This window comes from Papilio polytes, unplaced genomic scaffold, assembly GCF_000836215.1.
Source record: "Papilio polytes unplaced genomic scaffold, Ppol_1.0 DF822733.1, whole genome shotgun sequence".
Lineage (NCBI taxonomy): Eukaryota > Metazoa > Arthropoda > Insecta > Lepidoptera > Papilionidae > Papilio > Papilio polytes.
In genome coordinates, this window is record NW_013526471.1 from 235796 (window position 1) to 253060 (window position 17265).

Below are 17265 nucleotides of genomic sequence, written 5' to 3' on the forward strand. Positions count from 1 at the left end.
AAAAAAAAAAAAAAAAAAAAAAAAAAAAAAAAAAAAAAAAGGGGTGCGTAAGTGTATTATCCCTCAACAAAAAAAAGGGTGGGTGTGGAGTGGGCAGATGATGTATTACAAAAGACTAAAAAGTCTTTTAGCGTGGCGTTAACTTACCCTAGAGTTGACTGATTGTTTTTTATAATGATTTCATGCCTATAACAATCTGAATCTGGTCAGCTATTTAAGCAATTTCACTAACTCTTGCAGACATTTTATTTCAATTCTAACACTGATTCTTGTCAAGGGTAAAACCTAATCAACGAAATAAGTTGTAAATACCACAAAATATTTGATTCCCACACCGTAGTTTTTATTTATCGTATATAAATTTTGCACTAGTATCTTCAGAATTTTCAATATCGCAGTAGAATAGGGTTCTTGTAAGTAATCGGTTGTTACACAGTCCTCGGACGGAACATCAAAGGTATGCCACCGATGACAGACTGCACTATATTCGATGTGGGATCCACTGTGGGATGGCGCTGCGTTTGCGGGGCGGGTTCCACTGTGTACCGGGACAGCACCGCCGCCAAACCGGCCAGGGACTGCATCAGACCGAGTCTCTCGCCTGGAATTATTAAAAATATTTATGTTATTTTATTGTATCATTATTTTAAGCCCTCGAGTAGCGGCTAATGCCGACGCGGACTTAACACTGTTAAGACTAGGAGGCAGTATTTAGACTCAGGATGTTCATTTATTTTACTCACCATTTATGTAATAAAAACATATAAAAAATGATGATGGTTAATATACCTATATTTTGTAAATTAACTTACCAATGCATGCTCGAGGACCTTCACCAAAAGGCAAATATATGTGCTTCGTCATTGGATTGATGAAGTCAGTCAGAAAGCGTTCAGGCCGGTACTTATCGGGGTCCTCGAAGAATTGAGGATCTTTGTGCATAGCTTGTACTGGAATGACTATCGATACTCCCTCGTCTATTGTTAAGTCCGTGTCCGGGAATGTATACTTCCGAGTACACTTCCTCACCAAGTGACCCAACGAAGGAAACATTCGGATACCTTCTTTAAAAGCGCATCGTAAATAATTCATTTCATTGATTGCATCATAGCATAATTTATTGTCGTATTTCGCTAAAACTCTATCTATTTCTTCTTGCACCTTCATTTGCTCTTCTGGATGATAAGCCAGTTCATGTAGAGTATAACTTGTAGAAGAAGCGGAGGTCTCGAAGCCAGCAGCAAAGAACACAAACACTTGAGCAACCATTAGAGCTTCAGATAGTTCTATCGATACATGTTCAGGTGTACCATCAGGTTTTGTTATTTCCATAGATTCTCCGACCATGTTGCCTTTTTTCTTACATTCTAGCAGTAGGTCGATGAAATCATTTCTTCCACTTGGTTTGTTATTTCTCTTTTGCAATATACCTCGGACTAGAGCAAATACGTCATTTTCAATTTTTTTCATAATTCTTAAATGCTTGAATGTTTCAGGAAACATTTCCTTGAGCATTTGTGTTATTAATTGACTAACGTCAAATTTGAAAATTTCGACGCCGAGTCTTCTAAAAGCTGAATCTTCTTCACTCAATGAATCTGAATCCAGACCGAAGCCGACCGCTCCGATGAAGTCAGTAGTGTAGCGTGCCATTATTTCTCGGGAATCCAGGACACCTCCAGTTGGCGGTACATTTATTGCATTTTTCTGCAAGCGTTCAGCCCGTTCTATGATGAGTGGAAACATCGCCTTTAGCTTTCCGCTTGTAAATGCAGGCGTCATGCGTTGTCTCAATAACTTCCAAATGTCGCCGTCGGCAAAGAACAGATTCTTTGACAATGGCTCCAAAACAGTTTTATGAGTATTTAAGCCCCGTGTACTAAAATAGTTAAAGTCTGTCACGAGAACTTGCTTCACGAGTTCTGCATCTCTGATCACTAGTTCCGGTTGTGTTGCTCGATAGAAGCCCACGACCCTTTCTTTTGGATACCTCCAGTACAGTTCAGTAGCGATTTCTGACATGCTCTTCATTCTGGAGTACATCGGCCAGTTGTTGCCGAAGAACGGAATGGGCTTGTCATGTTTAATTCCTCTCTTCTCCCAATATCTAAATGTTCTCGTACCGTACAGGTACACGGCGACAACGGCCACGACTATAAGAGCTACAGCTAACATGATTCCGTTTACTTATGCGAATATGTTAATTAACCGGAAATATATATGTTTAACGCAGACCGATAGAGAAGTGATAAGGACAATTGATGCCAACAAAGATGATAACATCACTATATATACACCACACCACATGTACACACAACATCTGATAAACATTTTAAAGCAATAAAAATTAGCTACGAAAATAGTAGTTTGTTTTAAATGATTTTTAAAACTTAATCTTTAAAATGTCCATATATTTTACTCTAAAAGTACGAACTCGGGTAAGTCCAATTATCTGCTAAAACCTAAGATTTGCTACCTAGTTATACGGTAAACGTTATTTTATTTGGATCCTTAAACACCATATAAATTATTGTAACTATACAAACTGAGACATCCTTCGGGGATCCGAAACTAGTCGGTGCCGTCACCGGAGGAACAAAGCGTGAGTTGAGCCGTTTTTAATTAATTTTCGCTATACAAACTGATGTTAAAAAAACAGAATTTAAAAAAAAACTTGATTAGTATTTAACTACCACTTGCCTTTGCCTCAAAATATCATTAAAAAAGAAAAATTAAATGGTTTGCTTCTACCGACCTGCTTCGATTTTAAGTACTTCGGTTTTCTAGTCCAGTCCGCCGGTGGCGTTGACCGGGACGTGAAAAGCCGAATAAATGTAGGTTGGATGGAATGGCGACAGGTTACTGGTGTGACTTGTGGTCCAAGTATGCCTCTTAAGCTTAAGGGACAGATCTACAAGTCCATCATAAGTATTTTATGGATCTAAATGTTGGGCCACCGAAGTTGTAGATGAAAGGACATTGAATGTGGCTGAGATGCGTATGTTAAGATGAATGTTTGGTGTTACAAGAATGTGTATATAGAGGAAGTTTGAAAGTAGCGCCAGTGGTGGAGAAATCGAGAAGCAAAAGGTTAGCGTGGTATGGACATGTTATGCTACGAAACGATGGGGACATAAACCACAAAGTGTTAAGATTAAATGTGGACGGTTACAAAGGTAGAGGAAGACCGAAGAAAGTATGGATGGATTGTGTGTAAGAGGATATGCTTAAGAAAGGAGTGGATTCAGATATGACGGCTGATAGAAATGTATGGAAGAGCAGCACAATACGGTGGACTACACTCCGTAGGGAAAATTTATGATGATTATAAAAAATAAACTATTTCATGATGAAATTATTTCGTTTAACAAGTAAAGCCGCGAAAAATTTAATTTATCTTATCTCCAGCCAAAACACAATGAATTGAACGACAGGGAAAAACAAAACGGACGAGAGATTATCTTGAAAAATATTTCAGAGGTGCCAAACGTTTTGAATATAAGTTTAAATAAGAATTGTGAATATAAGTATTAACACTGGTAAGTCTTATCCGGATCCGGCGGATCGGTGATCGCTCAGGGCGTCTGTCAGAAAGGGGTGCCACAGTTCTGTAAATTACTCTCAATTACCTATTATAACCTTTAGTGAATATATCACTAAAGGTTATAGTCAAGTGCTAACAGTCTGCGGTGCCTAAATTAGGTCATGTAAAATGTATCAATTCATCACTATGAAATAAAAACATACGAGTACTTAACGTTATAAATGCGAAAGTTTGGAAAAATTGATGTATGGTTGTTAGAGTTTGTAGATAAATGGCTGAACGGATCCTAATGAAATTTGGCACAGCTGTACAACATAGTCTGGAATAACATTTAAGTCACACGATTTTGTTTTTTTTCTAATTCCAAGCGGACGGACTTTCGAGGTGAAAGCTAGTAAAAATTTTAAACTTATAAAATTGACAAAACTTGTAATTTTTTTCATTGAAACTTTAGATAATACACTTCTTCTACTATGGTATAACGCCCGGCAAACTTCTTGAACAAAAAGCGGCGTAGTGGGGGAAGTTTCGCGCACATACACTTTTAGACAAAATAATTGACCTATTTTGAGTATTTATATTAATTAGGAATGAAAAAATTAAATTTTAAATTTTAAGAATATGACAGACATGCATAAACAGCTAGTGCAATTTCTTTAGATGATTCTTGTTTCATGAAACAATATATATCATATACTATTTTCCTGACTTGTCTCTTTAGAACAATTTTACTTTTTCGTGGCATACTCTACATAAAAAGTCAAAACAATAACAATCAAATAAAACTTAACAATAATAAACAAATGAGACTCAAGAATAATAACAATAGAAAAAAATTATAAACAATTATTACCGAAAATAAGTAACAGCGAAATTGGGCTAATAAAATTGGAGATAAGTGTATTCGGAAGTAAACGGAACATGGGGAAAGAAGCGGGACGCAAAGGTCGACTGATTAACCAATAGCAAGAGAGCGCGCGTACGCATCCCCCCACTTGCCCCGCCAAAAAGACCCAAAAATTGACTTGTGCGCAACTAAATGTATTGTTCAAGATATTTGCCGGGCGTTATATTAATAGAAAATTGGTACTTTTAATACCGTGTCGTTTTTTGTGTTTACTTATGACTAAATTCATAGTTAGGTATATAGCAACCATAGTATGTTCAATATACCATAAAATAAAATAAAAAACAATTACATTAAATTAAAACGTACTTAAAAATGTTTACAAAAATGCTTGATATTTTTAGAAATTTACAAATCACGTTGATGAAACAGCAAAGTAATCGCGAAGCAAAGTCCAAAATTGCGTCAATGAGATTCCACAAGTCATCGTGAGTAGTGTCCGATCTGACATTGCAGTGGGGCTCTGAGGGTGAACATTGCCTCGGTCTAATAAAACATTAGCATTAATCAACAATCAAAATACTGGATTTAGCGCTACTAGCGCTAGCGCTTAGGGGAACTGTCCACCCTAACGCTGACCTTGACTATAATTCTATATTAGCAGCACCAAGTTTCACATACTACGTGCGGTAGTAAGTGGGAAGCGAATTTGATTCTTTGACTATACATACGTGCCTGTATTTGACGAAATAACTGTTAAGATTTCTATGAGCTTATAGGGAGGTAAACACGCCACTCGATTTTTAGTTTTGCAACAGTTGTGCGATCAGCGCAGTATCATGTTAGTGTATACTACGTCATCGACGTTTATAAGATTTGTTGGTGTACTATTTGCCCGGTAGGGGCGCTGCACAAATCTAATGCATACCAACTAGATGTGATTTGTACGAAACTGTTACGCAAGCGCAAGTAACACCTCGACTGATTTTGAAGGGTTTATTTCTACGATGTTATGTTTTTATTATTCGGAGAGGGCAAAGAGATTAAAATATATAGCGGCAGCACTTTAACAATTCACTTGAAACATTTTTTACATAATTAAGAGCAGCGCCATCTATCGATAACACGTGTCAATATTATTGATATTTTTTTTTTATTTTAACAAAAGATGAAGCTAAGAATGGATACGAGATGGCGTAATAAACTAGAAAAGTGACAGTGGCATTCAGAGAAAAAAAATGCTCACTCTGCCTTGACCAATATTTAAATGTCTTTAGGAAAAGGCCTTGGTGGCATTTATTTAATTGCAAGCATATAATACATATTTGGCAACATGTCGCAGTCCCTCTTATTTCCTTTAATAAAGCAGAGACAGAACGAAGCACGAAATGAATTTAAGTGATATACAAAAATGGTCGTTATATGAAATTTAACAAGATAGAGATTAGAATGCAACACTCATACGCGAGTATGAGTGGTTTATCTTCTTTTCTAATTTAAAAACACATTTAGCATGTCATCGTTGCGTGTTACTTTACACTTTGGTTTTTATCGCGTATCTACTGAGTAATTATATAAAAAATTGCAATAATCATGTAGCTGTAAAAGTACGAACGTCGGTCAAACGTAAGATTTACTAACCACCTATAGTCTTGTCAATAGAAATTAAGGTACAATATTCATACAGAGCTATGAATTAGTAATGTTAGGAACAAAGTTAGTACCGTGCTATAGAATTGGCGCAACTCTAGATTATCGGCATAAACGTCACGAATTAACACAACAAAAATTCTTTAGACAAAGTTGTTGACCATAAAATTAAATATGAAATGTTTTATTTACTTTCATTAAAGGAGCTACCGTTTCTGTAATAACGGTTCAAACCGTTGAAATTTCCATAACTTATTATGTACATCATTATTAAAAGAAAACATTAACTTTCAACAAATAAATAATAGTAAGTGTACGAAGTATACGAAAATCTCATAACCTTTGGACTTTAAACATAATTGCATAGTTAATTTCTAAACGTTTCTTCCGGTAAATCTTAAAATAACCCCGTTTTCGGATATTCACAGTAACTTTCTTCCAAATACAATGAATTGACTATTTTGTACAATTTACTCTGATAAACATATCGCCGTATCATTACAATAAAATGATAAAAAAATATTTTTTGTAATATCCATTCGCAATGCTTACATACAGACAAAAATAATCGAAGTTGTATGCATTTGCATACTCGACGGAATATGACAGACACGGGTTAAATGTCTAAAAACATATGTTTAATCTAAGAGATTCAAATATATAGAGGAGGCATAGTTGAAAAAATTTTCATATAATCATCACTAACGCCATCTATTAATAGATCCTCAAAATCACATGTCAACTATTTAAATTAATTACCAGTAGGTGTAATTTAATATTAATATTTAAATTGGAGCTTATTATAATGATTTATTACATGTCATTACAAGAACGCAATGTGGCGTACTAAACTTGATAATTTAGTACCTTTCAGAGAAAGTACCGGTGATAAAAATTTGTTCTTTATGCCTTGTCTATATATTATTTTAATGTCTTTATTCCAGTGTCACATTGACCTTGATCTTCGTTTGTTGTTATGCTAATCTTTTATTTTCGGAACGCAGTTGAGCTAGCGGCCCCTATGACCTTGACGCGTGCTTCAATAAATGTTCCGCTGCTTGATTCATACTTTGTGCACATGCCTTCTTTTACAATATGTAGTTACTAGCTTTCGCCCGCAACTCGGTTCGCGTGGAATTAAAAAAAAAACAAAAGTGAGTCGCCTATGTGTTCTTCCAGACTATACTCTACACCTGTACCAAATTTCCTAGAAATCCTCAGCTGTTTAGGCTACAAACTCTAACAAACATCCATCCATCCATCTAAACTTTCACATTTATAATATTAGTTGCCTAATGAGAATGTTTGGATGGATGTTGGTTACTACGTATCTATGAACTTATGCATCTTGACGACATTTAGCACAGTGGAACATAGTCTGAAAGGATACGCAGGCTACGTAGATCCTATTTTGTATATTTCGTGCGAACAAAGTCATGAATAAACGTTTAGATATTTATTGTTTACCAAAATTCTACAACTCGACTGCAATCTTAACAAAATGAAAGCATTACTACAGGTTACGCAAAAAATCTGCTGACATGAAAATGCCGCGTATAAATAAAAAAAACATTTGCGTCGCCATACACCATCTTCACGAAATATGATTTTTTTTTTGTATACAGACAATCCAATTTTATTATTTGTATAGATGAGCGGAAACTATTATACCAACCTTATCACAATCACAAGTGAGCGCTCACGTACTTATTTTAGGATAATCATTAAATGTCTATTTGCATATTTCTTTATTTTTTTTTAAACATAATCTGTATCGACAACAGGTAACGCTGTATTTTATTGTTATTATAATAACAACCGCGTATAGGACAGTATGCATGTATTTAAAAAAATACATGCATATTCCCTATTCTTTTTTTTTATTTCTTTTTAAGAAGCCTCTGTTGAATAACTACATTCAGTCCACATCTACCATTTCGACACCAGCAGTGCATCTTGAGAGATTTTTATGTCTAAAGAACTAAACACACGTATGGACCAGTTCATTATACCAAAGATCTATGGCCACCGCCAGCTTTAAGGAGGAAGAGGAAAAGATGAAGCGTGGGGTAAAGGTTATGAATTCGAGATAAGCTTTACATTTTTGTACAGAAATAACAATAACTAGTAATCGAAAATTAGCATCATCATGCTTATGGCCATAATCAGCAAATAACTATAACTTGTTACATCAGTACACGTGACGTTTTTTACTGGAAATTCTAAATTTTAACATGTCGACATTCAACCATGCAGTTTATGCTCCATTGGTCAAAATATGACTTTTTCAAGGTCGTGCGATTGGAGGTTAGGTCCCGCGACTCCGTCAGTGCTTAATTAATTATTATTATTAAATTTATTCATAAAACTTAATTTACACATTAACTACATAATCACACATATCAATCTGAAAAATACAAAATATGCTATGTAAAGATAGTGTACTGAATGATGATTACCGATGACTCAAGTATATTATAAGATTGTGTAATTGTGTAGTCATGATGAATACAAGCTATATCGTGTGAAATTTTGGACTCTCGTTTAAAATCATCAAAATTTTACATTTAAACTAACGTTGCAATTATCAAACGACAACTTATTTTATTAAACTCTTCGTTTGGGAGGAAAGAATGGAAAGGACAAAGGGACAAAGACGACATCTAAATTAAGGAGAGTAAAAGAGTCAAAAACAAACATATTTTAAATTTTTTTTATTGATTAAAGCCAATGAAAATACGTAAACTATACCCTTAATACCTAAATTATATAAAGTTAAAGTTAAAAAATGGTCATAAACCATAAATACAATTAAATTTTATTACAATTTATTCAAATTAACCAAGATCTTCTCTCAAAACAAATTTTATACAACTACTAAGTGCAATATATTTACTTACTCCTCAATTTAAACATTAAAGGCAAGCCGCCAATAACATTTTGAACTATATTAGAAGTGGGATCAATCTTGGGACAGCGCAAGGTTTCTGGGGCGGGTTCAACCGAGTAGCGCGACAGCACCGCCGCCAGACCCGCCAGAGACTGCATCAGACCGAGTCTCTCGCCTGGAATAATGTTTTTATTGATTTAGTCTGACTTTTTACATAAAAAAACGTAGACAGCGTAACAAAAAAATTTTAGCTCTACCATAAGTCGACCTTCTTATACAGAATCAGCTTAACTAAAACCAAATGAAGTTTTAATTTAACCTTTTTAACTTCTGTCCATTTTGCAACCTTTGTTCTGATGTTTCTACGATCATTAACGAAAATGATAGAATATATTATATGTATTAGTTATGTAACACATCAAAAAACAGATGTTGCTGACAAAAAGCGTTGGGACGCTAAAAAATGAACTGGTGAAAACGTAAAAAAAAATTAATGAACTTACCGATGCATGCTCGGGGACCTTCTCCAAACGGTAGATATATATTTTTTGTCATTGGGTTAATGAAATCAGTTAAGAAACGACCTGGCTTGAATTTCTCTGGCTCATCGAAGTATTGTGGATCCATGTGCAACGCCTGCACAGGTATATATATCGACACACCTTCGTCTATCGTAAGGTCTATGTCGGGGAATGTGTACTTACGAGTACACTTTCTTACCAAATGACCCAACGATGGGAACATTCTAATCCCTTCTTTGAAAGCACAATGTAAGTAACTCATTTCGGAAACTGCGTCATAACATAGCTTGTTATCATATTTCGCCAAAACTCTATCGATTTCTTCTTGTACTTTTTGTTGTTCCTCAGGATTGTATGCGAGTTCATGTAAAGTGTAGCTCGTAGAAGAAGATGATGTTTCGAAACCCGCACCGAAGAAGACCATAACTTGAGCCACCATAAGTTCGTCGGTTAATTCCAAAGATACTTCTTCAGGCGCACCACTCGGTTTTGTCAGTTCAATAGACTGTCCAACTATTTTTCCTTTTTTCTTACATTCAAGAAGTAAATCGATAAAATCGTTCCTACCACACGGTTCATAATTTCTTTTCTTTAAGATATTATTGACAAGAGCGTTCGCGTCATTTTCTAATTTACCAAATACTTTAAAATGTTTGCACGCTTCGGGGAACATCTCCTTAAGCATTTGTTTGACAATTAGACTAACTTCAAATTTAAAAATATCGATACCGAGTTGTCTAAAAGATGAATTTTCTACACTGAGAGAATCCATCTCCAAACCGAAACCGCAAGCACCGATGAAGTCAGTAGTATACCGCGCCATTATTTCCCGAGAGTCTAGAACTCGGCCAGTCGTTGGTGCATTGATTGCATGATTCTGCAGGCGCTCAGCACGCTCTACAATGAGAGGGAACATCGCCTTCAGTTTACCGCTGGTGAACGCAGGAGTCATGCGCTGCCTCAACAACTTCCAAACATCGCCTTCAACGAGGAAAAGATTTTTAGCCATGGGCTCAATAACCGTTTTGTGAGTGTTAATACCTCTCATGTGAAAATATCCAAAGTCTGAAACGAAGATGCGTTTTATAATTTCTGGATCTCTTATGACAAGTTCCGGGCGCATTGCGCGGTAGAATCCCACGACCTTTTCCTTCGGGTACTTCCAGTACATTTCTACGCCAATCTGTGTCATGCTTTTCTTCCATAAATACATACGCGAATTGTTGCCGAAAAATGGTATCGGTTTGTCATGTTTAATTCCTCTCTTCTCCCAATACTTGAACGTTCTTGTACCGTACAGGTACACAGCGACAAACAGCACAAATACCACAGCCAGGGTCAACATGGTGGAAGGTTTGAGAGTTAACAAAGAGAACGTAAATTTATATAGCCCGAAAGCTGATAAACTGACGATAACAGAACACAAGTTGGAGACAAACATGTACAATATTATTATTATCAAATGTTATACTAATTCATATTATAAAGAGGAACGATTTGTATTTATGTATGTAACAACATCAAAACCTATAGCACCATTTCTCAAATCGTTTGCCGTCACAAAGCTATATTAACAACGCGTAACCGATTTTAAATTATACATTGCTAAAAACTTATTAAAACCGAACGTCCATCCGTGCAAAGCGGGGACGGACCACTAGTGATAAATATCAGCTATCAATTAATAATTTGAACAGGTCACGCGCGAATCAAGATCTGGTAATGTGTGAAAACTAAAAATGGTTTATTTAGTTTACAAAATATATAAACACTAGCTTTCGCCCGCGACTCCGTCCGCCTGGTAGTAAAATGATAACTAATTAGCCTATGTGATCTAGATTCCAGACTATCTTCTACACCTACCCTATGCCAAATATCATCGAGATCTGTTCAGCAGTTTAGATTACAAATTCTAGTAAAGTGGTGAAGGTGGCTAGTGACCACAGTCCATCTATGCAAAAGTAATAGAGGGAATGCACAGAAAGTGGATATTACCCCTATCAAAACAGGTTAGAAAGGAGAAGGTGCCAAAATTCAGTCTCCCACACGCACCCTAATCAAACGATATGCGAAATTACTTCTACTTTACACTTGTCTTCTGTGTGCTCGTAGTAGAGCACCGAGCGAGCCAACGTAATCGTATATTAGATGTTGCTGACTCTAAAACAAAAGAAAGTTACAAATCCAACAATTGTTTGAAAGAGCCATCTAGCGTGTCAGTGTGTAACTACTGCAAACGACCAATCATTTAAGGAAGAGCCATCTAGCGTGTATGTAAGTAACTACTGCAAAAAAACAATAATTTTAGCAAGAGCCATCTAGTGTGTATGTGAGTAACTACTGATAATGTTTACCCGCCATATCAGTTTTTTCAACAATACGAAAGCAGCAAAGTTAGATAATGGAATCATACGTTTATGTAAATGCATGTATATGTAATTGTAAGTAACTAATTTGATATACAGAAGAACATTGCATTAACCTTAAAAATTAAGTAAGTATGAAATGCTAAAAAAGTATATGACTCGTTGATTAGTTAGTTATTTTGTGTTAGTTATGTGTAGTGTTATGACATAATTTTCTCTGTCTCTAGGCTACAGGTAAAGAGAAGACTTAAGAACTTAATTTTCATTTATTTTAAGGTTACGTCTTAATGTAACTATTATGCAATATGAGTAGTATCTCTGTGATCTTTACGATAAATTTTAGTGTTCATGTTTAGTATATTTAAAATATTCCTAAAACTACGGTAATATTGACACAAAGATATAACTAAAATTTGTGTAATCAAGAAACAGAAGCATACAACAGACATTAACAAAGGTTACTACGTTTTGTATTAGATCTTCATTGTTTATAGCGAGATATTTCTACGGTGGCTTTGTTTGTAAGTTCTACATGAACGTTATTGTAACGTATAATACAATTTAAATTCCTGAGTGACAGCGGTATACAATTTCTAGGATTTTATGGTTAATTTATCGGTAACAATTACCAGACCTATAGACATACAGGGGGCATATAGCGAACATTCGCGAGAACTTTTTCGTAACGACTACGACAATAATTTTGTATTAGATTAATGCAGCGCCCCTACCAGACGTACAGTTTACTTTATGAAATCGTTCTTACAACTGTAACGCAAGCTTCCGTAATAGAACCTCTATAATATATTTGTACAAAGGTTGATCTCGTGACGTAGTCATGACTGTTCAGTAATATTATTACTAGGCAATAAATATCATAAACATTAGTAACAAGTAAGATTAGTATGTGTTATCTGATATGTATAATTATGCTTTTTACATAAACACCTGCTATAGAGTTTGAAAACAATGAATTAATAATAAGTACATATAATAGTATTTCGTACACATCTGACGAAGTGGTGAACGCATAGGAAGGGGAAATTTCCTCTTTTTTTGATACCGCTTCTCTGTCATCATCACAAGCTCACTGAAAGTCCCCACCGAGGGTCTTGGAATTTACCCAAGTTATCGTGACTAGGCCATAGTCAACCACGCTGGCCCACTGCTGGTTGGTTGACTTCACACATATCTTTGAATTTCTTCGCTGATATGTGCAGGTTGCATCACGATGTTTTCCTTTACCGTAAGAACGTCGGCTAAATTATGTACATATGAAAATTCGAAAAATTCGAAAATCACATTGGTACAGCGAGATTCGAACTCAAGACCTGTAGACGCTCCTCTGTCGATTGATTGTAATTGTGGATGGATAGGAAGTCTATGGGTAGCGATAGCTTCGTTATTTCGGTGAATTCAGGTTACCGCTTGCTTGTTTGCCACCTTATGATCCAGAAAAATATATATTTTTTTTTATAACATAAGGTGGCAAACGAGCAAGCGGCCACCTGAATCCGCCAAAATAGCAAAGCGACCGCTGCCCATTGACATCCGCAACTGCAGATGCGTTGCCTACCCTTATCCGACAGAGGGGGAGACGCACATAAAGAGGATATTTCCCCTTCCTATGTATATCCTCCTCCGTCAAATCCACTTCCCCTTCCCATCCTCTCCTTGTAAGAAAAGAGTGGTAAAGAGAAAGGGACTTAAATAAGGCCTTTGTAGAATCAGTTTTCTATTAGTATAAAATTTTACTATGAAAACCAATTCTTTTTTTTTAATTTATTTCTGTATATCCACTAGTCAATGTACTTTTTATTTCCAACAGTAAATGTTATTATGATAAAGTTATCTCTGATAATGCCTACGTTTGTATGTGTATGTAAATATAACAAGTAAAGCCAAATACAAAGGAACTGATGTTTTTTTTTTAACAATTCAATTAAGATACGCTCAATATTCTGAATTCCTTGACTCAGTTAAATAAGAAGGCAATTTCTAAACCGACTGATAATATTATCACAAAATGAAGTATAAATAAAATTGGATCGACGAAATTCCTCCAAAGCATTGGAAAAGGTTTTTCTTGATAGATCATGAAGACGTATATTGGTAATGTTTGCTTTTTTAAAACGTTTAATTTTCTTGTACGTTGACTAATAAATTATTTTCATATTTAACAGGTTTCATAGCGATTTTGAAATGCGTGGTGTCAGCGTCGGCGGGCGCAGTAGAGGGCTGGTACCAGCCGGCCGCCGAGACTGTGTACCCCTGCTCCTATCGATACAACCCTGTTTGCGGCTCCGACGGACTTACTTATTACAACCAATGTATACTCAAATACAGTAATGACAATAACAGATACAAAGGTCAACAAGCGGTCTACGAAACCAATGGTTATTGTAAAGAATGTAAATGTCAAAATGTCAATTTACCCGTTTGCACCACCGATGGTGTGACGTACGCGAACGAATGCGAGTTAGATTGCGTTAACCAAAATCGCATTAAATGTGGCCTATCGATTATTAACCTTGCCTATAGAAAGAAATGCCTCGGCCCTCCGTGTGACTGCCCCTCGATCGCCTCCCCCGTGTGCGGATCCGACGAGGTGCTCTATAGAAATGAATGTGAACTCAACTGTGCCAGTAGAAACACTATAGCTTCTGGATTACCGGAGATCACGCTCAAGAACGTGGGCGCCTGCAGAGACGGCTGCTCCTGCCCTACCACTTATCAACCAGTGTGCGGTAGCGATGGGAAAACTTATGACAATCCTTGCGAATTGGAATGTCAAAATAATGCGTGTAATTCACACAAGCAACAGGGAGTTCAACCATTGTACAACGGTAAGTGTGACGAATGCGTTTGTACCGATGTTAAATATCCCGTATGTGCTAGCGACGGCACTACGTTTAAGAATAAATGTAGCCTTGATTGCGAGAATCTGAAGCGATATAATGCAGGACAACCAGCTTTAACCGAATTGGGTAAAGGAGAATGCGTCGGTTGCATTTGTGAGGCGACACACGACCCAATCTGTGGAACAGACAGAAATGTCTACGAAAACGACTGCATTCTAAAGTGCGAGAACAGAGCAAGAAATGAAAAAGGTTTTCAAGAAATTGGTATTTTGTATAAAGGAAAATGTGAAGATACGTCCTCCAAATGTGTGTGCGATCATTGTTCCGATGTTTATGAACCTAAATGTGGAGACGACTACGCCACCTACTGGAACTATTGTTGGTTAAAATGCTTTTCTGACTGCAACGAAGCGAAGGGCTTAAAGGGAATACAAGTCATGAAGAATGAATCATGCATGTAGTTGTACCAATGTGTAGATATTGATATATTAAGCATGTAAGATTTTTTTTATATCTAAATTACTCGTTGAGTGAAATGATCACATAAATATTGGCTGACATTCTGAGCTGGCGTTAGGGTTGAGCGTGGTTGGGCTATCGGCCAGGCCGCTGGTAGCGCTAAACCCGGCAATGCTGACACTTCAACATCACAAACTAAGAAAGCGACGAGAAATCAAAATCAATAAATATCGCAATCCCTGTTTAGTAAAGAAAATGAAAGGAATAAGAACATTGTATAAAGATAAATCTCAGTACAGCGAAGAACTAATGAAATTTGTTTCGTTTATCAAAACTGTTCACAAAGGCTTTACGTTATTGTGATTTGTGAACAAATCCACTTCTTTTGTATTTTGAGGTGATCTGCTGTCGCTGCGTGATTACGAATCTCAGATGAATACTTATGATGCAGAACTAGAAAATGTCCACCTTTAAAACGAAGCCTATTCGCGAGACTCCGACATCGTTAAAGAATAAAGTTATTGAGGAAATTATATAATATTTTTTTTGGAACATGACGTAATTTATTTTTAACACGTTACACTTTATCATAATCTAATTCCAATGATATCACCCAGTTTCAATCTGCATAGATAACATTTGTAATAATCGTGCTGATCAAAGTCCCAAATACTTATCGTTTGTTAGCATTTTATTGTATTATCTGTCCTTTCATTAATATTTTCCGTACCTTTTATAACATTACCTAATCGTAACTTTGAACAAACTTTCACCTTCCATTTTATCTCCATTTTGTCTAATTGTTTAGAAATACGCATAAAAAAACCTCAGAGAACCTAACCTAAGAACAATTTAATCATTGAAACTTTGTGTTTAGTCAAATTAAATTCCTAACATATTATAAATGCGAAAGTTTAGATGAATGGATAAATGGATGTTTGTCAGAGTTTGCTGCCTACACTACTCAACGGATCTCGATGGAATTCATAGATGTATAAGATAGTCTGAAGAACACATACGCTGTTTATGTTTATGTTTATGATCGCTTACTAACGCCCTTCTGTGCATGGAGTAAGATTTATTTTTTTTGTAACAGAACCAACCTATAGAAAGGGCTATTTCACATGGCTAGATATCCCCGTTGGACTATAACTATGAACAATACTTGTCAGATACCTTTGCTGCTGGAAACATACAAATCGCTATACGGAACACAATTTTAGATATAAAGATATGAGCTGACGATTTTGAGCCTTGAATAACGTTTGTTAAACTTTTAATTATCACCATATGATGGTGTTGTGGTATACACCTAAATACCTATGTAAATGTTCCCAAATGTTTGTTTCGCTGCTTTTTTACTTATTGTATTGCATGCCGGAAGGGGTACTTATTGTTTTTTCTCTGTATAGATGTTTGTAGTTGTAAATTAATTACAATAAATAAATAAATAAAATAATAATGATAACAATATCTTTTAGAGGATTTAACGTTGATACATCACAAATTTCTGTTACCAACATAATCAGAACATTTGTAAGAGTTTCAACCTCACGTAAAGTTAAAAATTATAGCAATGTCATTTTTGTTTTTACCTTGTTTCCTTATCTATTTTATTTGATTTTAGTATATATAAATATTAGCTAATGGGTCATTTGGATACGGGCATACATGAAGTCATGTTTACCTTAATTACGATATTCATTCTGTGTGTCGCCTTGTACCTGTACGGTACAAGAACTTTCAAGTATTGGGAGAAGAGAGGAATCAAACATGACACACCAGTACCATTTTTGGGCAATAAATCGCGCATGTACTTATGGAAGAAAAGTACATCACAAATAGGCGCAGAAATGTACTGGAAGTACCCGAAGGAGAGGGTCGTAGGATTTTACCGAACGACCAGCCCGGAGCTTATTATAAGAGATCCGGAAATGGTGAAACGGGTTCTCGTTTCAGATTTTGGACACTTTCACATGAGAGGTATCAACACTCACAAAACGGTTATTGAGCCTTTAGCAAGAAATCTCTTTCTTGCCGAAGGAGATCTCTGGAAGTTGTTGAGGCAGCGCATGACTCCTCCCCACCAACGGTTCCCGCCTTGTCGTGGCGGTGGGGCTCAGTAGC

At 36.0% G+C, this 17265-nt stretch overlaps 3 protein-coding genes and 1 pseudogene across 3 annotated transcripts; 2 read left to right on the plus strand and 2 right to left on the minus strand.

The window, feature by feature from the left end:
- Positions 1–334: 334 nt before the first annotated feature.
- On the minus strand, positions 335–2175 carry LOC106105707 (cytochrome P450 6B2-like). The gene is made up of 2 exons (XM_013286134.1): positions 813–2175; positions 335–601 (listed from the first exon to the last, which is right to left on the minus strand). Exons 1-2 carry the CDS (start codon positions 2173–2175, stop codon positions 429–431), a joined length of 1536 nt encoding a protein of 511 aa, XP_013141588.1. The 3' UTR covers positions 335–428.
- Positions 2176–8883: 6708 nt separating this feature from the next.
- LOC106105758 (cytochrome P450 6B6-like) lies at positions 8884–11153 on the minus strand. Its single transcript, XM_013286195.1, has 2 exons — positions 9435–11153; positions 8884–9106 (listed from the first exon to the last, which is right to left on the minus strand). The coding sequence occupies exons 1-2, from the start codon at positions 10891–10893 to the stop codon at positions 8934–8936; spliced, it is 1632 nt and encodes a 543-aa protein (XP_013141649.1). The 5' UTR covers positions 10894–11153; the 3' UTR covers positions 8884–8933.
- Positions 11154–13914: 2761 nt separating this feature from the next.
- On the plus strand, positions 13915–15140 carry LOC106105639 (serine protease inhibitor dipetalogastin-like). The gene is made up of 2 exons (XM_013286064.1): positions 13915–13930; positions 14002–15140. The coding sequence occupies exons 1-2, from the start codon at positions 13915–13917 to the stop codon at positions 15138–15140; spliced, it is 1155 nt and encodes a 384-aa protein (XP_013141518.1).
- Positions 15141–16817: 1677 nt separating this feature from the next.
- Positions 16818–17265, plus strand: part of LOC106105761 — a 2788-nt pseudogene continuing 2340 nt past the window's right edge.